Genomic DNA, 19,691 nt, shown 5'->3' with positions numbered 1-19,691 from the left:
GTGTGTGTGTGTACGTGTACGTGTACATACACTGGTGGGGTAGGTTGGGAGGGAAATCTTGGGCTGGTGTAATGGAAACGTTCAGAGGGGTGGCCCTTATATGCTACACACCAGTATCTTAGGAACTGCTGAGGGCCTCCTATCAGATGCTAGGGCACAGTTCTCAAATGCTCATTTTAGGGGTAATATGGTTGGGTTTGGCAATGGGAGAGACTATAAGGACCCTTTGGAGAGACTTCAACCCCCAGGCTCAGAACTAAACTCTCTGGTCCATTCTTATCCTCACCCCCCATTTGCCACTACAGTCAAACGCCTGCACCCACTTTGCCACTCATACAGTTGATTTTAGTGAGCACCTGTGAACTAGGTCCCTGCTCCTAAAGCAGATGAAATAGATGATCAGATAATAATAAAGGCTAGGAAAACCAGCAAATATGTGACCATCTGGGGATGAGCATTCCAGGCAGAGGGGACTGGGAGGGCAAAAGCCCTGAGGCTGGGATGAATTTGCTGTGTGTGAAGAATAGGCTTCAGTGAGGGCAGGGAAAATAGTCAATGGAATCAAGAGAAAAGACGGTACAGCTTGGATGTTATTTTAAGAGATGGGAGGCCTTCGAGGCTCTTAAGCATTCGAAATTTGCTTTGTGACACATGGTTTTATGAGTTTAAAATGTTACTCTCGTAAGGGTCAGGGTGGACGCAGTGGAACAAACTTGAGAGGTTGGTGCCCTGATGGAGTCTCAGGATCCTGGTGGTGATGGGGGAGGGAGTGGGTAAATCTGGGCTGTTTTGTGGGAGAACATGGATTCTGTTGAGGACGGGGGGTGGGGGGTGGGGACTGCTCTAGGGACGTGAAGGAAGAGTCAAGGGAAATATCCAATCTTGTCAGAGCCTCTTATCAGACTCCCCATGCCACTTTTTAGTGGCCCCCTGCCAGCTCTGACTTGTGAGGTGGGTCCCAGAGAGAGTGAACCCCTCTACCCTTTAGATGCTTCCCGTAGGATGGGGTACTGTATTCACGAGAGGCTCAGGGGTTGGAGGATGGGCCATAAATAGCCCCGAGTTGGAGAACCAAGGGAAGCTTGGCAATGTCTAAGCTGAGTCCTGAATGATGAGGAGAGGAAGTGAAGGTATCAGGGCAGTGAAAAGGTGCCCAGAAAGCTGACAGAAGGAAGAGTTATCCAGAACTCTGTGTGTGAGAGAGAGGCTGTGAAGGTGTCAGAGCCTCTTATCAGACTCCCCATGCCACTTTTTAGTGGCCCCCTGCCAGCTCTGACTTGTGAGGTGGGTCCCAGAGAGAGTGAACCCCTCTACCCTTTAGATGCTTCCCGTAGGATGGGGTACTGTATTCACGAGAGGCTCAGGGGTTGGAGGATGGGCCATAAATAGCCCAGAGTTGGAGAACCAAGGGAAGCTTGGCAATGTCTAAGCTGAGTCCTGAATGATGAGGAGAGGAAGTGAAGGTATCAGGGCAGTGAAAAGGTGCCCAGAAAGCTGACAGTAGGAAGAGTTATCCAGAACTCTGTGTGTGAGAGAGAGGCTGTGAAGGGCTGCTGGCTGATGAGGCTTGCTCCCAAGGACCTTGAAGGCCCCCCAACAGAGATTGTCACTCAATTCTGGGGCAACTGGCTTTCAAACAGGTTGCTCTGGTGGTGTAGGCTACAGGGAGTTGCACTGTTAAACCAAATGTGGCGCCTCTCTGGCAGTTTAAAGCATCTCCAAGGGGAAAGGACGGGCAGTCGCCTCCTGTGTCATTTACAGCCACTAAAACCTTGTTGGAGGATTAGCTGAGTCAGTTCAGCTTGACAGCACTGAGACTGAGCTTCCACACAGTTGTGTTGTTCAGCTTTTTAAAACAGAATTTCACAAGAAAACTCACATCTGTGAAGCAGTTGATCATAAGCAGCCATGGGGAGAGCCTAGAGAACAAGTTTAAAGGACAGCACTAGGGCCCTTGCTGTTTGACCAAGAAAGGCCCTCCGAGTAGCCATCTTCAGTTAAAATTCCTTTTCAGGGGTAATAGGGGGTTCTAACAGTCAAAGATACAATTCAGAGACCCTATAAGTGGCTCTTTGAAAACAGCTTTCAGATTTTCTCAGAAAAATAAGAGGACGTGTGTTGCCTGGCCCTGCAGAGTCACACCTCAGCATGTGCTGGGCCACTGTAGTCTATAGATGTTTAAGCCACAGACACCGGAGCCAGACTGCCTGGGCCTGCTCTTGCTTACTGTGTGATCTTGGAAATGTGACTTAACCTCTCTGAGCCTCGGCTTCTCCATCTATAAAATGGGAATGAAGATGATAGACTTCAGCTATTAAGTTACGGTAGGATTAAGAGTGAGGTGTTGAGAAAAACGTCTGGTGCCTAATGAGGGCTCTGTGAATATGGTGTGCTTTCACAGAGTATATCTCATCTGATCCTAAACAAAACCTGGTGAGATTGGCCTTTACCTCCAAAAGAAAAACTGAGGCTCAGAGAAATGAACTGACTTGGTCACAGAGTAGATCAGCCGAGGAGGCAGAAGGGACAGCCAGGATTTGGTGACCTCGAGTCCAGGGCTCTTGGAGGGCTTGATGTGATTAACACTGTCCACACACATTATGGCTACTGCTGAGCGTTTCCTGTGGTCCTCAGTTCCCAGCCTAGAGTCAGGCATGAGGAGGCAGCCCACTAGTAAAAGTGTGGATAGATGAACGTGCGTGAGAACAAATGAAGTTGGTAGAGTAATCAGTGCAGCCCTAGCCCTTGGCCCACTTCCTTAACAAGGGAGTGAGCAGTGTCTAGCACTCTAGGATCTGACTGAGCTGAGCGTCCCTGAGACCCCTGACCCCCTCCTCCCTCCACCTGCCACCCATGGCAACCCCAGCAGGCCTGTACCTTCCTGAGCTGGAGGCCACTCCAGTGAAAGTTCAGGGTTGGCAGCTGGCCGCTGGGGAAGTCCACATACAACACTGGGGGAGGGCAGGTCTCCTGGCGGGGCTTCCTGTTGAGGCCCCCAGCTTAACCCTCAAACAATAGCTACAGCCCATGAATCAGAGAATCAAAAGAAAAGGAGCAAAATAAGTCACTGGGGGTAGACTGAGGAATTCTGTGTGGGGCCCCAAGAGCTCAGACTGGGGACCTATTTGTGACCAGGGTGGAAATAGAGTTAGAGGCCCCTACCCCACCCCTTCTTGGTCCTGAGCTTGACCCAGGACAGCCGCAGCTCAACCCCTGTCTCCAAGGGCCTTGTGACTACTCAAATATGACCATACTTAAAACCATGCTTAAAACTCACACTTTCCCGTTGGTGTGGTGTACAGGGCTCTTTGTAACCAGCTGCAACTCCATTTCCCACCCTCTTCTTGCCCCAGCCACAGACAACTTTATCCTTGCTGCGTGGAATGGTGGGACTTGGGATCCTCCAAAGACTGGCACAGTCCGGGTGGAAGCAGTGGGGCTGTCTGTGGAGGGAGTCAGTGGTCTTACTGTGGTCCTTTTCTTCCCCCTGCACAGAGCCATGAGCTGCCAGATCTTGCTGCTCCTGGCCATGACGACCCTGAGCCTGGCTACCTCCCAACGTCGTGAGAGAGTACCCTGTAGGATGGTAAGAAGTCCTGCCCACCTTAGTGTCGTTTCACCTGCCCCAGAGCCCTTGCTCCAGCCTGGCCACCAAAAATTAGAGGTGCCAAAAGTAGAGAGAGCAGGTTCCTTGAATTTAATGAGCACCTACTGAAATGATTAAAAATCTTATTTACCCAATAACTCTGCCAACATGAGTACTGCTATTCTCATTTTACAGACTACAAAACTGAGATTAGAGAGGTTAGTCATTCCTTTATAAATGGGTAGGCTGATCTTATACTCTATTCACTCAAGCTATCTCCAAGGGGCCATTTCCCCAAGGAAGCAAGATGTGTGTATGTGTGGGGAGTTGGGGTTCAACTGCTAAGAAAGGCTCCTCAATACTGGTCCTTGCTGGGTACAAAGCTTTCTCCAACTGGGCTTCTGGACTTGGCCTGACTTGTGGTTTCCCAGCTTTTCAGTATTCCTTGTCAAGTCAAATGTCGCTTTCTCCAGGAAGCCTTCCCTGACTTCTCCCAGACAGACCCAGTTCTGGTGGTTCCCCTTTCTGGGATCCTGCAGCTCCTCAATTTTCCTCCATCTCAGTGCTGAGCATACTGAATGGGGTTCGGGGGAGAGGGTGTTGTAGGGTGGCTGGTGAATGCATCCAAGTTTGTCTCATCTGCAAGACTAATTTCCTGAGGGCAGGGACCAGGTATGATTCAATTTCATTCTTTTATTTTGCCTCAAACTAGTGAGAGTAGCTCCAGATTCACTGACCCGGCAGGGTATGGGGAACAGGGGCTGTGTCAGTCCACCTCAGCCCAAGATGGGGAGCAGTCAGGCCTCCTATAACTAGACATGGCCCTGCCACTGAAAGCCGTTATCACTTGATGGGCAAGTGCTGACAGCCATCTGCCAGCAGCCTAACCTCAGGGCGAGTAAAGCCACCCCAACTCTTTGATCCTCAAGTCCCTCTGAGATTTCACCACCCAGAGTAACGGCAGAGATCTCAGGCATCTCCACATTCTAGCACAGGGAGTCTGTAGCTCAGAGAGGTGGAGGGTCTTGGCCACCCAACCAGGAAGCATAAAGGCAGAGTGAACTTTGAATTCTGGGCAAATAGAAGGTTTGAGAGTTACAATTATTTTTACAATTGTTAAAAAGGTATTTGCAATAAAGAAGTTGTTGGTAGTACAAAATGCTGGCCTCATTTCCATCACCAAGGCTGTGTTTCCCAACTACTAATATTCTTGGTTTCGAGTGTTTGCATCCCAGTTTTCAGTTATAGTTAATACCTCTTGATTGCTTGTTTGATCAATTTCAGACTGCACAAGTTGGTGCTGTTGAGTCAGAACCAACGTATAACTGGTCCTCCAGAGGGTTTTCAGAGGCAGTTAATCACATGAGAGGAGAGTGCCCATCCTTCTCCCGTGGAGCAGCTGGTGCATTTGAACTATGTACCTTTGGCATTACAACATAGCTTCTTACCATTAGCCCAAGTTGGTAGAGATCTTCATTTTCTTCATCTTTGACTTTAATTGTTGGTGCATAAATTTGAGTAAAGTTATATGAACAGGTCTTTCTTGTATGGGTATAGATATTATCCTATCATTGATAACATTATACTTCAGGATAGATACTGAAATACTCTTTGACAATGAACTAGACATTATCCATCTTCAATTTGTTATTGCCAGCATAGTTGTTGTTAGGTGTTTTGAGACAACTTCAATTCCTTGTGAACAACAGATTGTAATTTCCCCTTATCTTGTACCAACCTCACAATCTCCACCATGCTCAAGTCCATTTTTAAGGTCAGTCCATCTCATTGGAGGGTCTTCTCCTTCTTTGCTAACTCTCTTCTTTTCCCCAGCATGATATCTTTTTCTAAGCTCTGGCATCTCCTGACAACATTCTCAATGTATGTGAGACCAAGTTTCACCATCCTTGCCTCTAAGGTCCACTCTTGGTTGCATAACCAAACAAATTCTTTGGCTAGTCTGTGGGTTATTCAGTCTTCTTCTCCAGTACACACCCTTTCAGAGGTATCGATTCTTCTTTGATCTTCCCTATTCATTGTCCAACTTTCATATACATATGAAGCCATTGAAAATACTGTATCAGGCAAGCTTTCGTCTTTAAAGTGACCCTTGCTCTGGAGCACTTTAGAGAGATCCCTGACTGCAGATTTACCCAATGCAACACATTTTTTTAAAATTACTTATTACTACTGTCATGGGTGTTAATTGTGGATCCAAGAGAAATGAAATTGTTGGAAGCTTCGGTCTTCTCTCCATCTGTCATGATGTTGCCTGTTGATCCATTTGTGAGGGTAATTATTCTCTTGATGCTGAGTAGTAGCCAGTGTAGTAGACCATATGATTATTTGACTAACAATTATACAAAAAACCTTGCCAAGGGCCTGCAGGGTGCTTACACCGTTCCAGGAGCTTTCTCACATTTTATCTTTCCTAGAATGCCATCGGAGCTCTGGGGGGCCTAGTGGTAAGGAATTGTGCTGCCTATGCAAAGATAACGTGGTTCAAATCCACCAGCTGCTCCTCAGGAGAAAGATGGGCGATCTCCTCTCGTGTGATACACAGCCTCTGAAAGCCCACTGGAGGGTTAGATATGGGTTGGTTCCGACTTGACAGTTCACTACAACAGCAGCACTAGAATGCCTTTGTCAGCTCTAGATGCTGAGGTTGAGAGAAGAGATGTGATCCATGAGGGTCATACAGATGGAAATTGTCAGAGCCAGAATTTGAACTCAGTCCACCAAAACTCAGTCCACCCTCCTTCCCTGCCAACTTCATTTCTCTTCTATGAGCAGGTGGCAAAATGGAGTTTCAGAGGGTACATGTCCTCCTCTCCTAAAAGAAAAAGCCAGGGACTGGATTCCTGGCATCAGAGAAATCAGTGAATGATGAGTTGTCAGAAGGAGGCTCTGAACTCTGGCCAAGGCTGCCATGATCCTTCTTCACTGCCAGACAGTCCGCACTGGGCCTTGGAGCTTCAAGGTGGGTGGCAGTGCTGATGTGAAATTCTGAGAAATGATCTGGCTCAGGCTTTTTCCTGGACTTGATAGCTAGGGAGCCTTGTGTTACCTGTTCTTGGCATCGAGAACAGGGTCCAGAACACCTGGGTAGAAAACAAGTGTGATAGTCTCTGAGCTTGATCAAGTGTGCTTCATGGTTCTGTTCTTAGAGACTGCTGCTCCATGGAGCCTCTAACTATCCAGAGGTAATGTAAGGGTAGAGGGTTTGTGGGATGGCCTGTGAAGCCTGGTAACAGTACTACCCTAAACATACACATACAGAGAGAGAGAATGAAAGCTCAGAAAGTCATTGTTATTGTTACGTGCTGTTGAGTGGATTGTTACTCAAAGCAACTCTATGGACGCCATCCTCACCTCCAATCTCAAGCCCATTGTTGCTGTCACTGTGTCAGTCCATCTGGCTGTGATCTTAACACCAATAGGTGGTGGCTGCTATTATTTGCTGTGTGGAGAAAGAACACTGGGTGCTGTCCTGCTAGGAGTCTACTGGCCAGTACTTACCATGTACCAATAGGAAAAGGAACTCACCAATGCTGCCTTTGAGCCTCTCAGTGTGATCGCCAGTAGCCCGCTCCTGTTTCCTCAAGTGGGATCAGCAATGCTCAGGATTAAATGAGGTCAGGAGGCCCAGCACTCAACTCAGGACCTGACACAGAGCTGCGTTTCTACAATAATACTTGTCATTTTGTTCATTATGCTTTTTCTTCTTTAAACTAGAATCGTCCAGGGGACTGAGAGTAGAGCTGGGAAGGGTATGCTAACTGGCCCCAGAAGTTGGAGGGGCTGTGAGGCCGGATAGAACTGAGAGCCAGACACCACAGACAAGGCAGCCAGGGTCGGTTTCCAGTTTGCCCAGGGCCCAAATGCAGGGACAACCCCAGTGTCTGTGTCTGGGGCTCTGAGGAGGGCCAGCCACGGAGTGCTGTGTTCCTGCCTGCCAGTTCAGCCTCTGACTCACTGATCCCTTAAGCAAATCACTGCCATTTTTAAGCCTCAGTCTTTCAATCTGGAAAATGGGAGGAATAGACCCTTTTTTGTTCTAACAAATTTTGTCTCTAGTCTGAGTATATGAATCATCCCTTTCTTTCATTTCCATGAGAACACTGATTTAGTGCTTCCTCAAACCTTCACGTCTGTGACTTTTCCAGTAATTTTAGTACTTCCTATGTGCCAGGTCCAAAATATTGCATAAATCAAACCAGTACTCATTTGCTCTGAGCTCATTGTCTAGCAACCCACACATAAACAGTCACGGTTAGGGGACAAAGGTGTGAATGAGCAAGTGTAGGAACTGAAAGAGGCCAGAGGAGGCCTTAGGCCTATCTGGCAATCTAGGAAAGCTCCCTGGTAGAGGCAATGGAGGCAGGGATGCCAGGGACAGGAGAGAGTATGATCTGGGTGGCTGCAGGCATCAGCCCTTTTCCTGAGAAAAGCTAGGTTTCTTGTGACCTGAAATGAACAAGAGCAAAACCTGTATTTGCATAAAAAATTCTGGCCTTAAGAGGTACTAGTAGTAGAAGGGCAAGAGTGAGGCCTTGGGTTATTAAAAGACTTGAGTTCAAATCCAATATCTACTTACCAGGTAGACTTCCTTCACCCTATAGGTCTCAAGTATCTGTAAATAAATGGAATCACATCCAAAGGGCATGTTGTTGTGCGGATTCAATGAGCCTATGGCCTGAGCATTTTATTTAGTAAAATAGTAAAGAATATGCTGCGTGGGGGCTGGGAAAGAATGACTTACTTTCTGGATAAGAAATCAGAATGCTAATGTGACTGGGGAGTCCCTGGGTAGTGCAAATGGTTAACCAAAGGCTATCCAAAGAATTGACGGTTTGATGCCACACAAAAGTCCCTCAGCAGAAAGGCCTGGTGATCTACTTCTGAATAGCTTTGAAAACCCCATGGTGCACAGTTCTATGCTGATATGGGGTTGCTGTAAGTCAGAGCAGATTTGATGGCAACTAGTTTCATAGGCCTATGAATAGCATAGACGTTTTAGTCACAGAATAGCTATGAATTGTAGTTGACTCAATGGCACCTAATGGCAGCAGTTCTGTGAGGAGTTGTGCTGCTAAACCAGGAGCAGTCCCTCTTTGGTGGTTTGAATCTAACAGCTGCTCTGCTAGAGAAAGATGGACAGCCTCCTCCAGTGTGATTTACAGCCTTGGAAAAGCAGGGTCAGCTGTGAGTCAGGTTTGTCTTGATGACATCGGAATGGAGATGAGTTTAATAAAAATTGATCGAAGTCACACAGCAAAATCAGACTTGTCACCTAAGAAAGTGGGTTGGAACCAGGACCTCTTCCTTTCTCTCTCATTTTTTTCTTTCTGCTCCAGAAGAACTGGACCTGGCCATGGGAAATGAGGCAGCCAGAGGGAGTCAGGGCGGGAAGCAGCAGTAGAAAGGAGGTCACATCTGGGGAGCGTCAGTGAGGAAGGCAGCCAGGAGCACTGCCCCGTGGAATGAGGGCTTGAACAAGACCTGAGGGTGGGAGGTCTAAATAAAACCTGCTGACAGGATTAAAAATGACATTATTTTTCCCTGTTGGAAACTTTTCCAAACAGAGGCATAGCAAGAGAGGTAAGGGGGGCACTTACTGCTGGGTGTAAGTCCAAGCATCAGATGAGGCACAGAAGGACATTCCCAAGTGCCACAAATATGCAGGGCGCCTGACTAGGGCAGCCAGACAAGAGCGGGAAGGGACATTTCTACTGGCACATCGCCACTAACAAAGCCTTTCAAAATTCATTTCCCCCTTCAATTCAGATATGTCCCCGGTAATCTTATTCCTGCTAACCTCTGTTGCCAGAGCCACTTCCAGTCTAATACTAGCTGAGTATGTTTAACTGTATGGTCCATAGAAGGAAACTAGAATATGATGTCAGAAGACCCAGGTCCCAGCGTGGTCCTGCTGCTTATACTAACTCTGGATTATTTTAAGTAGCACATAGTTTCTCTTTGAACCTGGGGTTCTTGTAAAATAGGTTAATAATTGCCAAAGCGGCTCTTGTTGTTGTTTAGTTTTCTTATGTCTATCTTCTCTAGCTACCCATCAAATATCTTCATTGAGTTCCTATTTTATGCCCAGCACTGTGCTGGGAGCCAGATGGGACATCACTAGACATAGAGCGATTCAGCTGGGGTAAAGAGACGTGGAGCATTCTGGGAGCCCAGAGGAGAAGCCTCACCAAATCCTTTGGGGGCAGAAGGTTGAGAAGGGGTCGAATAAGCCTCCCTGGTGAGCTGTGCTGGTCCCACCCTAATGTCAGCTGTACCTTATCCCCGGCCTCTTTCTTTTCCAGGTGGACAAACAAGTCTTGTGCCAGGGTCTTGGCCTGCCCCAGGTCCCCTCAGAGCTCCCGCTGAACACCGAAGTCCTCAATCTGTCTAGAAACCAGCTGCGGAGCATCTTGGTCTCACCCTTGGGCTTCTGCACAGCACTTCGTCATCTGGATCTGAGTCACAACGAGATCAACTTCCTGCAGCCAGGTGTCTTCCAGGACCTGCCTCACCTAGAGCACCTCAACCTGGCCCACAACCGCCTAGCAGCCAGCACCGGCCTGAGTCCCCTGCCTCACGTGACCTCCTTGGACCTGTCTGCGAACAGCCTGTACAATGGGCTGGTGGAGCGGCTGCTGAGGGAGGCGCCCGCCCTGCGCGCCCTCTCGCTGGCAGAGAACAGCATGACTCGCCTCACCCACCACACCTTCCTGGGCATGCCTGCCCTCGAGCGTCTGGACCTGCACAGCAACGTGCTGATGGACATCGAGGAGGGCACGTTCGAGGCCCTGCCCCGGCTGGCCCACCTCAACCTCTCCAGGAATTCTCTGACCTGCATCTCCGACTTCAGCCTGCAGCAGTTGCAGGTGCTGGACCTGAGCTGCAACAGCATTGAGACCTTCCAGATGGCCCCAGAGCTGCACACTGAGTACCAGCTTGCCTGGCTGGATCTGCGGGAGAACAAACTGCTGCATTTCCCAGACCTGGCTGCCCTCCCCAAACTCACCTACCTGAACATGTCCAACAACCTCCTCAGGCTCCCCACGGGAACTTCCCAGGGCACCCAGGGGGTGCTCAGTCCCTCTGAGGGGTGGTCTGCTCTGCCCCTTTCTAACCCCAGCTGGAATGCCAGCACCCACCCCCTTTCCCAGCTTCTGAACCTGGATCTGAGCTACAATGAGATAGAGTTGATCCCTGAGGGCTTTCTGGAGCCCTTGACCTCCTTGCGCTTCCTGAACCTCAGTCGGAACTGCCTGCGGACCTTTGAAGCCCGGCATGTGGGCACCCTGCCCTGCCTGGCACTCTTGGACCTAAGCCACAATGCCCTGGAGTCCCTGGAACTAGGCACCCGAGCCCTAGGGGCCCTGAGGACACTGTTCCTGCAGGGTAATGCCCTTTGGAACCTGCCCCCTTACACCTTTGCCGGCCTGGTGAGTTTGCAGAGACTCAACCTGCAAGGCAATGGAATCCATCCATGTGGGGGGCCAGGGACGCCTGCATTGCCCAGCTGTGTGGCTTTCTCTGGCTTGTCCTCCCTCCACATTCTTAATCTAGCAGACAATGAGATAGAGAGGCTCCAGGCAGGTGCCTTCCTCCACACACCACTCACAGAGCTGGACCTTTCTTCCAACCCTGGGCTGGATGTGGCTGCAGGGGCCTTGGCTGGCTTGGAGGTGTCATTGGAGGTCCTGGAGCTACAGGGCAATGGGCTGACTGTCCTGCAGGTAGACCTGCCCTGCTTCACCTGCCTCAAGCAGCTCAATCTTGCTGAGAACCACCTCAGCCACTTGCCTGCCTGGACCCAGGCTGTGTCCTTGGAGGTGCTGGACCTGAGGAACAACAGCTTCAGCCTCCTGCCAGGCAGCGCCATGGGTGGACTTGAGACCAGCCTCCGGCGCCTCTACCTTCAGGGCAATCCGCTCAGCTGCTGCGGCAACGGCTGGCTGGCAGCCCAGTTACACCAAGGCCGCGTGGATGTGGACGCCACCCAGGACCTGATATGCCGCTTTGGCTCCCAGGAAGAGGTGTCCCTGAGCCACGTTCGTCCTGAGGACTGTGAGAAGAGGGAGCTCAAAAATGTCAACCTCATCATCATCCTCACCTTCGTGCTGGTGGCTATCATCATCTTCACCACACTGGTCACCTGTTGCTTTGTCCGCCGGCAGAAGTTTAACACGCAGTACAAAGCCTAGAGAAGCACAGAGAAGGATGCGTACTGACCCAAGGTCACACAGCAAACAAGGGGCAAGAACCCTGGTCTCCAAATCCCAGCCCAGGTCCCCTTTCCCTGCATCCTGCTGCATCAAGAGGTGACCCATGTCCCAGGTCACAAATGTCCAGCTGTGGGAGCCAGAGTTTGGGCAGTCTTAGAGGCAGCAGAGAATAATGTTTGCTCATATGATTCACAGATCTTTTTCCCATGCTGTAGCATGGAGAATACAGGTGGATGAGACGCCACCCTGCCCTCAAGTGTCTCTTGATCTGGTTGTGTGTTAGGCGCTGTCACAGAGCTGGCAATGACCTCACAGTGTGATAAGGGACATGAAGTGTGGAAGCTCTGGGGGTTCTGGAGAGAAGCAGCTCCGAAGCTCTGGCTGGTCCAGCGTGGAGAGTAAGGCCTGGCTGGGCCAGGGCCAGGGCAGGGCAGCACCAAGAGGAGACTTGTCTGAAACCTTTCCAGGCAGACTATTTGTCACATCTTCTGATGATGACTTTGAGCATCTCTGGAAGATGAAGAGCTGGTGGCCGGAGGAGAGAACGTGAGTCACATGAGTACATCTTGGATCTGGAGCCACTGGACAGGCAGCTACATCACGATCTGGTTAAGAAGCTGTCACCCTGGACTCCAGCCCAGCACGTGTTTATTCTGGCTCTGGGCGGGCTCTCTCCCTGCCTGACACTCTCATGTTGCACACACCTATATCCATGCCCCACCCAGCCCCCCTTCTGCATCACCCATGCCAACTAGTGTGAGCCAGGAATCAGAGCTCAGGTGGCTGTAGATGCAAGTGTGCAAGCCTCACTTGTGTCTGCAGGGCAACCCTGGGGTTGGTATTTGATCCTATTTTACCTAAGAGGAAACTGAGGCTGCGAAGGTCTTCATTCAGGAGCCCAGCTAGGAAATGCCACACGTGGTATTCAAACCCACATCCTCCTGACTCTCAGCCTGGCCTTCCCCACTACACACAGAGACGGGGGTTGCAGGCTGTGTGGTGCATAGGAAGTGGGCTCCACAACACCTAAGCAGGGCCTGGAAGCATCCTGTGCACCCGAACCACCTGCTCGTCTTCCTCCTCACTCCCAGGCAGGCAGCCCTTCTCTCCTCCTGTGCACCCTGGTTTGGGTTCTCTTGTTCTTTTCTCCTCCATTGAGCCTAGCCTGGGATTTGAGACCATTGACTTCAGCCTTCCCATGTACACAGAGAGGAGAACCGAGGTTTAAGAAGAGGACTCGTTCCAACCTACCCAGTAAGGCAGTAAGGCAGAGCTTGTAAAAAGTGGCTTCAGACTTGTTTGGTGGGTAGCGTTGGTGGGAGGAGGTGGATGGAAGTTGAGCGGATTCCATCTCCCTCAGTTGTCACGTTACAAAGTATTTGAAGTTGATGTTGTTGCTAGGTGCCATGGAGTCGGCTCTGACTCATAGTGACCCTGTGTGTAACAGAATGAAATGTTGCCTGGCCCTGGGCCATCCTCACCACTGTTGCTATGTTTGCCCAGTGTTGCAGGCTCTGTGCCAGTCCATCTCATTGAGGGTCTCACGCCTACTGATGCTCTGATTCACCAAGCATGGTGTCCTCGAAGGCCTGGTCTCACCGGGTAACATATACAAAGTCAACAAGACAAAGCCTTACCATCTTTGTTTCTTAAGAGTATTCTAGCTGTGCTTTGTCCAAGACAGATTTGTTTTGCTTGAAGTCTGTGCATAGTCAGTATTCTTGGCCAGCACCACGAATCAAGTGTGCCAGCCCTTAGGTCCTGTTCACTATCCAGCTGTCTGTCATACACATGTTGTCTTGCTGGTGCCATGTGGTTGAGATTCTGACTCAGGGACCCCATATAAGTGGGTAGAATTTCACCATTCCTTGTCGATAATCTTTATGGAAGTGCCTCACTAGAGCTTTCTTCCATAGAGTCACTGGGTGGATTCAAACTGCTAGCCTTCTGGTTAGCAATCAAGTGTATGATGGTTTGCACCAGTAGAGGAACTACATGAAAAGGCCATGGCTTGGGTCAGACACACCAAGAGACATCACGCTTGGAAACGGGGAGGGTCAACGAAGGAGAAGAAGACCCCCAATAAGACAGACTGACACAGGGACTGCAGCAATGGTTTCAGTGTGTCAGAGATGATGAGAACGGCACAGGGTAGGACAGGTTCAGGTCTGTTGTTCATAAGGTCGCTATGAGTCTTATCGACTTCGTGGTGCCTCACAACAACAATTGCCAAAGGTTTGCCCAAAGCAAATTATTTGATTTGATTTTTCACTGCTGCCTTGTTCTTTCCTTGCCACTTATCGTGATACTGTTTATTGATCCAGTTATAAGGATTTCTGTTTTCTTATGCCCATGCTGAAGGCTCTTGAACTTCTGGCTCCAAATTCTCTATTCTCTTCATGCAGGGGTATACTTCCTCTCAAGCCCTGAGTGGAAAGGTCTCCCCAGCTCACCCCTGTCCCTCAGGCCTGGCAATCCCAGGTCTGGTTGGGGTCAGGACTGCAGGTGCTCACTCACAGAAGTGCTTCCTCAGGCCTGGAGGAGAAGGTGTCAGCCCTCCACACCAGATCCCCCACAACACTACACAAATGCTGCTCTCACCTCCCAGGATTCGGGCCACAGCCCGGAACTGGGACAGCTCTTTGTATAACCCACGTGAATGTATTAAAAATGATTCTGGAGAAACAACATGGCCGCCCAGCCTCTTCCTCCGCGTGGTCATAGCACCACTGCATCCACTGGAGCACCACTCTCCCTGCTTGCCCTCTCTCCATGTCTTCGTGGGATGAAGATCTGTCTGGATCACCAGCAACCTGGGCCTGAGGGGTTCAGCCACCATTGGGTCGCCTGGTGCACACCCTTGCCCCCCTCATACACCAAAGCCTGCCCCTGACCCGCAGCACTGAGAAGACGCAGCTCAGGCGGAAATGCACTGATTCCCTTCCTCCTGCCACCACGTGCTCTCGATCCCACCCCTCAGGGCACTGACCGGGCTCTCACATACTCTCTCTCCTTGCCTTGCAGTGTCTCCCTCTCAGTTCATCAGCTGTGCATAACTCTTATCCATCTTCAAAGTTTTAAACCCACTGCAGTTGAGTCGATTCTGACTCATTGCAGTTAGGGCAGAATAGAACTGCCCCATAGGACTCCCAAACCTTTCTGGAAATGCACGGTCATATCTCTCTCCCAAAGAGCAGCCGGTGACTTCAAGCTGTCAATGGTTTAGTTAGTGGGTAGGTGCTTAATTACTGCACTACCAGGGTTCCCTAAAAGGATAAAAAAGACCCGTAAACCGCTTTCCTTTTCCTTTTCCTACTCATAGGAAACCTCTTGGGTAAGCCATTTCCCCCCTCTCCCTTCCAGGCTGTGTTGGGCACCTCCCTGCCCCCACCCTGTCCTTGCTGAGGTTTTTGAGGGTGTCCTCCTAGACAAGCTCAGTGCACTTTTCACACTTACCACCTCGATACTCCAGGAAGAGGGACCCCCTTATCAACGTTCTTGTCTCTGCACAGTCTGCCTGGCACCTGCAACGTCCCCTCACACTATTCTTTCTCCTTCCCCTTGCATCACCTTGTTCAGGCTCTTTGATGTGCTAGCCTTCCATGGACATCTAAATGATGCTCACCAGGACTGAGTCCCAGCCCCTCTTCTCTTTGCATTTGACACATTTTCCTTCAGGAATGCTCTTGTCATAGCTCAGGCCATCTCGGTATTGTCCCATCCCACCCACATCTGTCTTGAGCTCCCCAATGCCCCTTGCCCAACTTCAACTCCATTAGCTTGAGGCCTTACAAGCTGAAGGGCTGAGGAACTTGCAGGCCCAGAGACACTGGACTGAATATCAAAGCCACAGATCAGGGTGAACTCAGAAGAGCTCAGAAAGATGCAGAAGAAAAGCATTCTTGCTTCTTGGGAGTTGGATGGAGAAGCTGCAGGGTGTGGAGTGGGGGGCAGGAGCATGTCACCTGCGGTGGGTGTGAGGTTAAAGAAGTGTGCATTGTGGGCAGGAGAGGGATGATGCTGCGGCAAGGTCCGGAGGGCATGGCCCTGCCTACCCCACTCTACTGTGCTAGTGACCCCCTTCCTCCTTCAGAGCTGCCCGACACTCCACCACTGTAACCTTTGCAGTTGTCAACTTCTTTACCCCAATCCACCCCTCCCTCAAATTCCAGCTCAGTGAAATGCCTCCCCTAGCAATCCAGACTCCTCCCTCTCGGGCCCAGGACCATTTGTATCCAAGGCAGCTCTGCACCCTTGAGATTTCTCCAGTCCAGCTTCTCTGATCTGTGACTCTCACCTTTCAAGCCCTGTTCCCAGCTCCTTTTTGAGGTATGGGGTGGTGAAGCAGCCATAGTTTCCACCATGTGCCCAGCCAGGGCTCAGTGGAGATGAAGGGAAAGAAGGCAGGAGCATGCACTGAGCTCAGCCCAGAAGTCTACAGGCCTGACATCCAGCTGACAGCCAGCCAGGCCTCTTTTCCTGGCAAATAGGGAAGTTTGCTCACCTGGTCAAGACCCCCAGTGAGGCAGAAATGTTTGTTTCCAGCCAAACATGGACACAGCTGCCAACTAGGTCATCAGAGCATCCGGTTTCCCTAGTTCTCAGCAAGTTCCAGGGGAGAGAAGGCCCTGGAGCTCCCTCCTGTCACAGAAGCCGGAGGCATCAGGACACCAGCTCATTTGATGGCACTCCACATGGTACGGATCTCCAGGAGCCAGATGCACAAGCCACTCTGGATGGGAGAGGTATCTCATGACCACCAGTGCAGTGTCTCTCACTCAACCCATCCTGGGATCCCTGGGGTCAGGGGTCTCCCATCTGTGTTCTGGACTGCTGCAAGGCCAGGACTCTGCCACCCTCCAGCATCTCATTCTTCCTGCCCTCTGAACTGCATGAGCTTGACAATCACAATTACTGGGTGCCCAGTTGACCTGCTCTGACCACTTGATGTTCTTTATTATATTTAATTATAACAGTCCTGTGAAGGGATTTCCATTATTACCCCCTGCATTTTAGAGAAATTGACACTCAGGTTATGCCCCCTAGCTGAAGTGGCAGAGCTGAGACTTGAACCCAGCTTGTCCCACTCCAGAACCAGTCATCTCAACCATTTGGCTACATACACTGCCTCTCATGCTGATTTGCCTCTGTTGTTGTTGTTGGGTGCCATGGAGTTGAGCATGACTCATAGTGACCCTATGAACAGTACATCCAAAATCTAAATTTTCCCCTGCCTTGTTTGCTATAAATATGCACCCACCCTTCCAGCAATCAAACTTCTTTTTCTAAAGCTCTGTCTCTGCATCACCTCCTCCTGGAGGTAACTCTGATTTCCCATCTCTGGCTGCCCTCAGCCTCAGGCTAACCCTCGGTCACAGTATCAGGTTGTCTGCTTGGTCTGACCAGAGTCCTTTCTGTGTCCCTAGGACCTGACAGCCCACGTGAAAATGGGCTCAGAAAGGAAGGTCCCTGAATGAATGGTCCCTGCTCTCCAGAACTTGAAGGCAAGTCCTTAGGCGGAGAATGGGGCACTGAGACTTCTCAGGGAGGCAGAGGGTTGGGGGAGTGGAGTGGGGTGCAGGGTGTGGGCTCTGCCAAGGGCAGCAGTGCTCATTTGTGAAGCAAAGAAAGAGCCCTCTCTCACCACCCTATCCCCTGTGTCCCTCTAGCTTCCTGCTAGGACTCTGTCTTCGCTTCTTATCTTTCTCTGCCCAGTCTCTATCTTTTCCTTTTGTTCTTTGGGCTCCCCATCTCACTGGGAACATTTGTGGCTGTGGTGACTGTAGGGTGGGGAGAGCTGGGGAGGCAGTCATGACGAGCTGTTTATAGGAACTGGAGAGGTTCCATCCATCACTCTGTTTGGAGCTGGAGACCAAGCATAATAAATACCTTGGCTCCTCCCCAGCTGTGCTTTCCCTGAACTTGGCCATCCAAACTCCAAATCTCTCTGGTCTGCTGGTTCTCAGGACCCAGCTCCCACCCCACCCACCCTGCTCCACCTCCTACCAAGCTGCCCTGGAAAAAGCCCTGCCTCTGAGGCCAGAAATGTAGGACTGGTCTATGCCCTGCTACTGCTTTGTGCTTTGCTACTCTTTTTCTCTGCCTCCATGTCCCATCTGTAAAATAGGGTTATAATAACTCCTTCCATCTCAGGGCTGTTCATGCATCAGAGCAGAGTGGCTGGAGCTCCTACTCTGTGCTGTGTCCTGGGAATAGCTGGATGAAGCCTGGCCCATTGGGTGAAGAGCGAGGCCACCTCACAGCATAAGCCAGGAAGTGGTCAGCACTGTGAGGGAGGTCCAGATTTCGTGCTCAGGGAGTTTGTTTGCAGCAGGGAGTGGCCCTTCCAGCTGGAGAATTGAGGGGAACAGTTCTTTGAGGACATCTGGGTTGGCCCTGCACAGAAGAGTAAGATTTTTAACGTGCAGAGAAGGCAAGACTCTGAGGCAGGGCCTGGCCTGGTAGTGGGAAAATCTCTAGTATGGGTTTGGAACAAAGGAGTCTGGGGACAAAACTATGCCAGACGGTACCCCATCACTTTCAACATTATCCCCTCCAATCCTGCAGTCTGCCTTCCTCTCTGAACTTCTAGCTTCCTAAAATCTTCCCTACCTGGCAAACTTCCAACTTACCCAGTTCTCCCAGGCTGTGGATACATTCCTGGAATTCTATAGTCATGCCTTCCTCCACCTCATAGCTCATCACAAAAAGTCACCCTAGAAAGTGGGAGACTCAGATCTCCCAAGGGAAAAGTCACTGGTCAACAGCACATGTGTCTGGAATGATAAAAGAATAAGTCAATGAACAAGACAGTAAATGACTGAGCTAGTTACTTAATTTGACCATTTATTAAGTCCTCACACCATGCCACACTTCCACTGTCCACATGTGCAATGAATAAAGAAAACCAAAGATGAATCAATGCTTTTGAGCTGTGGTCTTGGAGAAGAGTATTGAATAGCCCGTGGACTGACAAAAGAAGAAACAATTCTGTCTTAAAGTACAACCAGAGTGCTCCTTAGAAGCAAGAATAGTAAAGCTATCTCTCATTTATTTGGGGCATAGTCTCAGGAGGAACCAATATTGGAAGAAGCCATTGTGTCGGGAAAGATGGAGGGTCAGAGAAAGAGAACAAGACCCTCAACAAGACAGATTGGCACAGTGACTATGACATTGGCTTGAGTGTAACAGATCATGGGGGTGGTGAGGGAGAGAGAGGGTAAGGGGCAGATCTGTTCTTCTTACGGTTGCTATGAGTCATAGTTGACTTGATGGTATCTAACAACAACAAAAGCTATTGTACGGGGAGCTATACATGCATATAAGTCCCTTCCCCTCACGATACTTACAGCTTTTTGAGGGAAATAGTAAACACACAAATGAAACCATAGGACAATTAGGATGAACACTAAGAGGAAATAATGTGGCTTATACGGTGGGTCTTTGAAAAGTCTATTCCGAGACATGTCCCTCAAGCAGAACTAGTTATGTTAAGTATAATCGAGTACTTATACCTGACCCTCCAATGGGTTTCCCGAGACAGTAAATAGCATAAGAGGTGACTACTCATCTCTCTCCTGCAGAGCAACTGGTGGATTCGAACTGCATGCCTTTGGGTTGGCAGCTCAACTCCTTACCAAGTCACCAAGAACTCCCTGACTAGAGGAGAACTTAAATTGAGAGAGTGATTAAAATAATATTTCTCAGGGAGCTCTGGTGGCCTAGTGGCAAGAAGCTGAACTGCAATCCCAGAGCTATGCGGTTCAAATCTACCAGATGCTCTGCTGGAGAAGGAGGGGCAATCTCCTCCTGTACCAGTCAGATCTGATTTGACTGTACACACACAAAATAATAAAATAAAATTTAAAAAA

At 49.9% G+C, this 19,691-nt stretch overlaps 1 protein-coding gene and 1 pseudogene across 1 annotated transcript; both read left to right on the top strand.

The window, feature by feature from the left end:
* The first annotated feature begins 3,499 nt into the window (after positions 1-3,499).
* Positions 3,500-11,799, top strand: LRRC32 (leucine rich repeat containing 32). The gene is made up of 2 exons (XM_006882871.1): positions 3,500-3,586; positions 9,910-11,799. The coding sequence occupies exons 1-2, from the start codon at positions 3,500-3,502 to the stop codon at positions 11,797-11,799; spliced, it is 1,977 nt and encodes a 658-aa protein (XP_006882933.1).
* Positions 11,800-12,148: 349 nt separating this feature from the next.
* LOC102856804 overlaps positions 12,149-19,691 on the top strand; it is a 16,720-nt pseudogene continuing 9,177 nt past the window's right edge.

Source organism: Elephantulus edwardii, unplaced genomic scaffold (assembly GCF_000299155.1).
Source record: "Elephantulus edwardii isolate Elephantulus edwardi_28Jun2011 unplaced genomic scaffold, EleEdw1.0 scaffold00025, whole genome shotgun sequence".
NCBI lineage: Eukaryota > Metazoa > Chordata > Mammalia > Macroscelidea > Macroscelididae > Elephantulus > Elephantulus edwardii.
Note: the sequence above shows the minus strand (reverse complement) of the source record. Positions and strands in the feature narration are given on the sequence as shown.